At 40.8% G+C, this 9,718-nt stretch overlaps 1 protein-coding gene across 1 annotated transcript; it reads left to right on the top strand.

Annotated features, from left to right (window-relative positions):
• Window positions 1-9,718, top strand: LOC139410186 (LIM/homeobox protein Lhx4-like). The gene is made up of 6 exons (XM_071155644.1): window positions 1-225; window positions 3,906-4,077; window positions 5,478-5,680; window positions 6,469-6,623; window positions 6,761-6,932; window positions 7,560-9,718. Exons 1-6 carry the CDS (start codon window positions 147-149, stop codon window positions 7,937-7,939), a joined length of 1,161 nt encoding a protein of 386 aa, XP_071011745.1. The 5' UTR covers window positions 1-146; the 3' UTR covers window positions 7,940-9,718.

A 9,718-nucleotide genomic window follows, 5' to 3' on the forward strand; every position in this document is an offset into this window, starting at 1 on the left:
ACTTTAAAGGGACAGCTAGATCTACAGAAGGGTTCATACCCTGTTTCTATTTGACATATTCTACATTTTCTCACTAAAAAACGGGAGCTTCAGCCCACCTTGTTGAGCGTGTATATGTGTGTGTTTATTCCCCGTTCTGGATCACAATGATGCAAAGTGCTGCTGTTCTACCAACAGAGAGTCCTGTGAAGGGTGTACCCGAGATACTCGGAGTGCCAATGCAACGTAAGGCTTTTCCACTTCATTTTCTATATTGATTATATCATGCGGAAATTGGCAGCCGAGCTCTGAAATGCTGCAGGGCACTGCTGTAGAAAAAAATATGTAGCGTTTAATTAAACTGGGTTGAGGGACAGACAAGCCAAGGCTAAAGAAGGCAGCGACATTGTTCTACTGGATCATATATATTCATATTATTCTACTTATTCATATAACGTGTGTTTCATATTATTCTTTGAAGTGAGGGTATTATGCATTTCATTTTGATCTTCTGGTCCTCGTGTGGAATTTTGTGGAATGTTGTATGGATAGAGATGATTTATCACATGTAGCCTATGTCTTGTTTAAAGTGTGCGTTTGTACTGCTCGTAATGTTGTGTTTCCAACCCCCAGTCTTATGCACGAGTTGTACATGCTGGTTTTACACTATTAGAACCCATGAGCATATATAGGCCTAGGTTGGGACATGTGTATAATAGTATAACACTCATCAAGGCATAAACACTTTATGTTTGTACATTTTTTTTGTATTATACAGGAATATTCATATTCCCTACCTCGAGCGCATTTTGTTATTCTATTCCCTCGAGCTGTATGAGAAGTTTGCTTCTGGTCAGAGATGAGACAGCTGTTTATTTGTCTGGCCATGGACGAGAGATCAGACGCTCTCATCACCTACTCTCCATACCCCACCAGTTTGACTGACAGCTATTACTGATTCGTATCGGAATTATCCAGGCTATGTTTGCGTATGCTTGCTATAGCTGTGTTATTGTACAATTGTAGGCTACATAATTGTACAATTATGTCAGTCTTATTATTGTTTGACACATAGGGTGTAGGCTATATTACACGTACAGATTGTGATATGATATTATAGCCTACTAAAATAAGTATTTTTAATTTTTATTTAAAAAATGACAAACGTGGAATATTTCACTACATTGTGTGTGCAGTAAATCGTTCAATGCCTCAGCATCAAAGCAAATAATTGCTCATTATCTTCGCATCTGCTCTTTAACTCAGTTTTGATAATCTATGCTATATAATCTGATCCTGCAATCAAGATGGAACTGGAATTGGATACATTCCTGACCTAATTATTCATATGCGAGCCACGGAAATGTATAGATAGACCTACTCTATTACCTCTAATGTTGCTTTTAATCCACAATGAAATACTATATAGTTTACATCACAGATCCAAACGAGTTGTTGATTCTTTCAGCGCAGGAGAGTATATTTTTGCTCAAAATCAAGCAAAATTGATCATTTAACCCATTTAAAATTGTCTTGAATTGACCTTCATTTAGGCTACCTTATTGGTAAAGGCAGTGAACCATAATGTTTAATGCACAAAGTGAAACAATGCAGAATTGTGAAATATAATTGGTTTAACCTATAAAACTATATGTTAGTGGGGTATGCTCTTTCATTTGGTAAATCGAAGGAGATTGTGTAAAGACTGTGCAAAGATCTTGCCACTCAACACCCATTGGTGCATACATGCAGGATTTAATACGGCATTACTATGGGAATAAAAGCAATTTAGTATTATGTATCTAAACGTTATTATCATGATTCATATGGCTGTTAGCATGCTCTTATGAATAAGGGTAATTATTCTAAACCGTTTGGATACAAGAGACGTTTAAGGCCCCAAGAAAAATAAGATTATTTCCTGAATAGAGTTTACAGTCTGCTTGCTTTGAAGTGTAGGTCATGCAATCTACAAAACATATGAGCTATATACCTATGAGCTCAATGTGGCCTATGAGCTCTATAGGCTATGTGCTCGTTCCCTATAAGACCTACAGTTATTCCGATAGTGTAGCTAATAAGTACATGACTTGGTTGATATGAAACACTTTTTTTTAGTCCTGTTAAAAAACACAATTATCCTCTGCTAATCGAAATACAATAAAACAGGATGATATATTTATGTTGTAGGAGATGCATATATTGTAACTGAGAAAAGGAAGCTTATAGGATCACATTTGATTAGATTTGAGGACCCCTCTTGAGGAGGCTCACAAGAGATCTTAAGTGGTATAATCGTGTGATTTACAAGTTATGCAGAAAGAGAGAGAGGGGGTGGGGGGTGAAGAGGCTATTAGACATCGAACGTGAATACTGCCAAGATTGGCCCTCTTGCTATCCTTTCAGTATCATCACTTACACCAAAGCATAATGCATAACGCTCCACAAATCAGGGCATTTCTTTAATATTTTGTGGATGTAAAATACACCTAACTTTCATTTAAGTTTTGTAAAAAGTCTTAAAAAGCCATGTACTCCATAGTTATCTCATTTGATTGTGAAGTTGATTGGGAAACACCTGGTATTTCGATGTCTGTATAGGCTAATGCCACATCGCAATAGTACAATTAAAGAAATTGAGCTTTGCAGCATCTCAAAATGCAACTCCTGTACATTGTATAGGCTACCGTATCACCTTCATAAGTGTATTGTAAAATCAACCCTCTATTTGTGCATGCTTAGCTTAGGCCTTATGTATACATGTAGTTTATTGAGCAGCCCTCCAGAAGCTATACAATAAAATGTAAATGTTTTACTCTTCAAAAATGTCTCCCAACGTAGGCTACAGTATGAAGATGCACATGTAGGCCTACTGTATTGTAATTGTTTTGAAATGTTGTCATGACCTCCAGCGCACATTTAAACAGTTTGGTATGGGTGTGATTAGATTACTCATAGGCCGTATGAGTAAAAAAATAATAATAATAATTAAAACAACAATAGGTTTGGCAAAGCCTAATTGCAGACATACTTGTAGATATAGTACAAATATTAAACTGCTCGAGTACAAAAAAAATCACCTGGCAAATTATTTTGTGCACAAAACGGTGCTTATTGCATCCGTTTTCATGAGTTTGAGGGGTCAGTTTCCATTGCGATCTCGTCATGCCCTCACCCGCTATTCTAAGATACTGAAAAGGCAATTTAGTCTACCATGAGAAGCCTCTCTTCATCTGGCCATTGTTCACATGCGGTACCATTGCACTGACGACAACGGAGATTTCATTTTCTAAAATGAAAAATGAAAAAAAAGATGGCAAAAATAATAATAATAACAATAATATTAATATGCATTATTCTATCACATTATAATATATATGTATATATATTTATAAATATAAAAATAACTCTGGCTATTTCATTTTGCATAGACTAATCACATTAATAGCGACACTGTGCTGGTGTTACGATGTTGATGGTGATAATAGTGCATTGTTTTTAACACTATAAGGCCGAGGTTATTGCTCCTTCTTATAGCCCAGTTTTTTTTCATTCGCGTTGTTTATGACTATTAGTATTTATTATATATTATATATATTATACTGCTTGGTTTTTCGAATCAGTCGGCTTATCCAATCAAATCCACTTCAAGGCTAAATATTGTGGCACTGGCACAGGCCTTTGATAAACCTAAATCGAATGAGTGGCATGATGATACAATTTACTCTGTCAGACCATATTTGTTTTCATCGAGGGTCACAATGGTGAGGAATTAGGCTACATTACCGATTTCGTTTAACATAATTTTAGCCGGCTCTGATCTTAAAAACCTGCAAGGGCAATGCTCACCTTGTCTCCTTGCACTATTCCACCACCAATATTTTATCTTAACTCATGGTGTGTTCTCTCTCTCTCTCTCCCCATAGAAATCCCCCAGTGTGCGGGCTGTAGTCAACACATCCTCGACAAGTTCATCCTGAAGGTGCTGGACCGCCACTGGCATTCCAAGTGCCTCAAGTGCGCAGACTGTCAAGCGTTGCTGGCAGACAAGTGTTTCTCGCGGGCAGGAAATGTGTACTGCAAAGAGGACTTCTTCAAGTGAGTTCCACTTCTTCATCTTAATCTTAAAACATTCCCCTATTTTGTTTGAATGGGAATTTTGAGAATTTGATTGCTGCAAGCTAAGTGACATTACTTGTAGAAGTGATTTACTTTAATATTTGTGAGCTCAAAAATGGCAATAAAATTGCACTGATTTTGACTTGTAAAATCTGTGACATGATCAGAGTGGTCTGTATTGCATGTTGCTTTTGAGGAAAGATTTGGTGAGCACATTACTCATGAACTAGCTTTGACTTCACTTATCATACAGGACTAGTGCTAGTGAGGATTTTCCTCTTTACATAGTTTACTTTCATAATATAATATAATAACATAATATAATGATGTGGATGTTAAAAAACAGGCTTCTGTCAATACTTAGTGACAGGACCAACACAATGAGGTTAATCAAGCTGAACATCCTACAACATCCTCCTGCCTTTCTGTCCTTGTTGAATACTTATGTTGGATAAGACAGAACACATAACAATCAAACTTTCAACTCCAAACACTCTATATACTAATTGAATGAATTACTGATCTAGCAGCCTTAGCTGAACACACACAACAGCAACTTGAATTTCTTCTCATCCCTCTTTCTCTTTCTTTTGCTTCCATCTTTTTACGATTGCATTTCTGAGGCATTAAAGAAGTAAATTAAGTTAGACTTTTATCCAAAACAGGATCAGTACTGTCATTTACTAAATCATGTTTGAGAGGTTTTAATGTCAGAAGCTTCAATGAGACCTAAAAAGCTTGCGAGTCAGAGAGTGGAGATAACTTTATTAGTCGGCCCTGGGGACAATAGGGGCGATTTTTGCTGTTTACAACTGCAGTGATGCTGCGTGTGCACTATGGGGATGCTATCGGAGACAGGGAGAGGAGTAGAGATGATGGGGCTGAGGCCTGGGCTGGAAACTGGAGTATAGTGCAGGATTTCCTAGCAGTAATGAAGAAACTTCTCCTTGGTCTAAAGGAAGGGTTTATTTTTCTGTATAGGCTTTGTGATTTACAGCCCCATCCTGAGTCAGTGTTTTACTGGTTCTCTTCAGCCTGTTTACTGTGCAGGGCTCTCTCTACTGGTTCTTATAGCCTCCACTCCCACTGCATTGATCCAGGCCATTCGTCAAGCTGAGGACAAGCCCACCACTGATGCTTTGCCTCTCTACAACTAACAACTAACCCAAGTAGTATTACAGATACTATTATTACAGGTGGAAGTGGAGGTGGAAACTATGTGTGCTACGTTATAACTATGCTATAAGGCCATGTTACCTTCAGCCTCTGAACAGTGGAGATGCATCCACCTGTTCTGTGTGGGGTTTGTGTATCTGATGGCAGGTGTGTGTGTGTGTGTGTGTGTGTGTGTGTGTGTGTGTGTGTGTGTGTACTTGCAGGCGGTTTGGAACAAAGTGTGCGTCGTGCCAACAGGGGATCCCTCCGACTCAGGTGGTGCGGAAGGCCCAGGACTTTGTGTACCACCTGCACTGCTTCGCCTGCGTTATGTGCAGCCGGCAGCTGGCCACTGGGGATGAGTTCTACCTCATGGAGGATGGCAGGCTGGTGTGCAAGGAGGACTATGAAACAGCCAAACAGAATGGTAGGTTTCTGACTGGGCCATCCTACTAGTTCTATGGCCAATCGGCCATCAAACACCATCCAAATATTTTGAAAGAATAATTCAGTCTTATCTCCCTGGTTGATAAACTGTCATATTCAGAACTTCTTCAGGGAATTGACTTGAATTAATTATCTAGAGCTGGTGTGACGCTCTGAGTAATGGGTCCAGCAGGGTCCAGCAGGGGAGTTGTGGAGAGTGGTGCAGGAGTTAGCAGCCCATTCAAAAGCATTCAGACAGAGAGTTCAGCAGACAGCAAGGTGCAATTAACTCCTTTATGTACAATAATACTGAAGCATTGAGGAATCACAAGAGACAGTGGGATAGTGGAGCGACAGAATCATCATAAACCCAGCCGGATGGGGTCCCAGTGTCTCTCAGTGTCTCTCAGTGTCCTGCTTTGGGCATTAAATCTCCAGTTGCTGTGACCTTTTATGGATCTGATTCTGAAAGCTCTGCCTGTGTATTTATGGAAATTTCCATGGCCCACTGATTGATTATGTTAAGTGATGCAATGCACTTTTACAGTGGGTCCCCAATAACTCCCTTCTTCTAGCATTCCCCAGGGAGATTTATATCCCCTACAGATAGAGTGGGACAGTTTCAGAAGGGCATTGACTTGCCATACATGACCACTCAGTCCATCCAAGCCTATATGATGTTTTCAAAAGCGAAAAGCCTCAAGTTAATTTCATTTTTTTTAAATATGCAAATATTGCAAACAATATTCTTCCAGAAGATATTCTTTAATCCTTGCATGTCTTTCTCAGATGATTCAGAGGCAGGGGCAAAGCGACCACGGACCACCATCACAGCCAAACAGTTGGAGACCCTTAAAATTGCCTACAAGAACTCTCCCAAGCCAGCGCGCCACGTCCGCGAGCAGCTCTCCTCAGAGACGGGACTGGACATGAGAGTAGTGCAGGTGTGTGCCTCAACAGGATCTTTAATTCCAAGCTGAGCAGTTGTCTAGTTTGGACTAGCTTAATATAACATCCCAGTGATAATATGCAGATATATACATGAATTAGAAGTCAAACGTCTCTACTCCCACAATGGCAGGTGTGGTTCCAGAATCGTCGTGCGAAAGAGAAGCGTCTGAAGAAGGACGCAGGGCGGCACCGCTGGGGTCAGTTCTACAAAAGCGTCAAACGTAACCGAGGGGGCAACAAAGCAGAGAAGGAGAGTTCAACAGACGATGCGGGACTGAGTGACAGTGAGCTCAGCTTCAGAGGTCAGTATGGCTAACCCAACCCCAAACCTCCTTCACTTGACATCTTTCTCTTGCTTCTTCAACTCCTCCTCTTCGACCTGTCTTTCTTTTCACACTTCTCCAATACGGAGCCTACACCAAAAGAGAAGCTTCTACTGTGCAAATTACATTTTAGACATCCCCATGTTTTTATGGTTGTTTGATGTTTGTGAGCCCGTTTTGGGGACTCATAAAAGTCTCAAGCCATTTTTAAAAGGAGGCCATTTTTACGAGAAATGAAAACCCCATAGCAGAAACTCTATAAAGTAGGTGAAGCTTTTAGTCAATTAGAGGGAAAGTGCTCTGGGGCATTGTTGTTATTGAAACAGCACTGGAGGGACTGCCGGAGACAAATATTTTCTATTGCACGCACAGACCCCCTTTGTTTGAGCTTAAGGTAAATCACAAGTCTTTCGACCTCTTACTAAGCGCTGGGGGAACACTACACACCCATGCCATTTACCTAGATGAAATACAGATTATGTTGCCTCAATAAAAAGGTTTCATAACGGCACTTAATTATATTTAAAGATAAAAGCTGTATAATGTTGATATAGTTGATGACAGCACCATAGAAGTGTTAAAACCCTCCCTCCCTTCTCTCTGTAGATGACCAGATCCTGTCAGACCTGGGTCACACCAACGGCCTGTATGGGAGTGTGGGCGACGGGGGAGTGTTGAATGGAGGCTTCTCTCTGGACGCTGCTGGACAGCCCTATCATGACATTCGGACTGGCAGTCCCTACGGTCTCCCCCAGTCGCCCTCGTCCATCGCCTCACTGCCCGGCCACACCCCGCTGCTCAACAACCTGGGCTTCACCATGGACAGCATCATAGCCCATGGGGGGCAGGGAGGTGTGGGGCAGGCTCTCAGGTCCATGGCAGGAGGCCCCACCTCTGACCTCTCCACGGGAAGCAGCACGGGCTACCCAGACTTCCCCACCAGCCCTGCATCATGGCTGGATGAGATGGACCACTCCCAGTTCTGAGCTCCACCTTGAACACAGCAGATTGACTGTGGAACAGAGACAGACGAAGCAGGCTTTTTACATTTCTATTTCCCTGAAACTGATATTGCTTGTTGTCCAATAATGGTTGTGGAAGTAGTAGGTATGCCGGACAGGCTACACTTCAGCTACCCTCCCACCACATTAGAGTAAAGGATGTCTGGAGACCCACCAGTGACTTGAGCAGAGCAGTGACGCCACACAGAACAGAATGGCAGGACAAAACACTACTGAATGTTGAACTTACACTGTATTATCATTTTTTTTATGGATAGATTTGATTCCATTCTCTAAAAAAACTGGATTTGACATTTCCAGCATGAGTTCCTGCATTGGGATGATGTTTGTCATTAAACCCTGAGGCAAGCCCAAACAGGCATCAGCAATGTTAGGGCCACAATCTAAACGGAATCCCTAAAAAAAAGAAGCTTCCTGCATGCTTCTGAATGAGGAGGATCAATGTTCATATTAAAGCCTTTTACATTGGCAATGCACTTTACACTTCTCCTCGTTTGTACATGGACAGCAACAAACAGAAGAGAGATGAATGCACAATGCAACCCAGCAGTGTTTCATTTGAGAACTGGTTTCAAACAGTGACACAAGTCTAATTTTACAATGCAAAGTTTTTTTTTAAATGTAATACTGAAACTAACAACACTGGGTTTTTAGGAATGACTAGATGTTGGTCTATACAGTGTGGGAGCCACAGATTATTCTGTGTATGTGAGGAGGAAGTCGCTTTCTTCAAACTCTTTCTCTTCTGTAATGTTCTTCTCTGTGATTTATCTGTAGTCCTGGGGGTACACTTTTGTCAGTATTTATTTCTCTGTTGTTCTTACTCCAAGAATATGCTCTCTGCTAGAAGTCGTCATGACCCAATGGCTGTAGGATAGAAAGAAGTACAAAGGCAACCCAACAACAATGTGGAAATTCACATTTGATATCCTCTTTTATTGGTGCAGCTGACAACATCTTAACTCATTATGACAGATACAGGAACAGAACAATCATTTTACTAAATGTTTCATTAATGCACTATATTTATTTATATGAGAAAACACACACCAACCTAATCTTGACTAAGGAACATTCACTGTTAATGCTGAAAAGTCATAAACAGCCATCCTGGCTCCAGTATCTTTGGTTGTTTAGAAGCTGCTCTTCTCTGTCAACAGATGTAATATCACCCATCAAAGTCTACTGAACAAAAAATAAATGCAAAGTGTTGGTCCCATGATTCATGAGCTGAATTAAAAGATCCCAGAAATGTTCCATATGCGCAAAAACCTTATTTCTCTCATATTTTGTGCACAAATGTGTTTATATCCCTGTTAGTGAGCATATTTCCTTTGCCAAGATAATCGATCCACCTGAAATATCAAGAAGATGATTAAACAGCATGCTCATTACACAGGTGCACCTTGTACTGGGGACAATAAAAGGCCACTCTAAAATGTGCAGTTTTATCACACAACACAATTCCTGAAGTTTTGAGGGAGTGTGCAATTGGCATTCTGACTGCAGGAATGTCCAACAGAGCTGATGCCAGATAATTGAATGTTAATTTCTCTACCATAAGCTGCCTCCATTGTCATTTTAGAGAATTTGGCAGTACGTCCAACCGCAGACCACGTGTAACCATGCCAGCCCAGGACCTCAACATCCGTCTTCTTTACCATCAGGATTGTTTGGCTCCCAAGTGGGTGGGTCTATGCCCTCCCAGGCCCACCCAAGGCTGTGCCCCTGCCTAGTCATGTT

This window comes from Oncorhynchus clarkii, chromosome 5 (assembly GCF_045791955.1).
Source record: "Oncorhynchus clarkii lewisi isolate Uvic-CL-2024 chromosome 5, UVic_Ocla_1.0, whole genome shotgun sequence".
NCBI classification, from domain to species: Eukaryota; Metazoa; Chordata; class Actinopteri; order Salmoniformes; family Salmonidae; genus Oncorhynchus; species Oncorhynchus clarkii.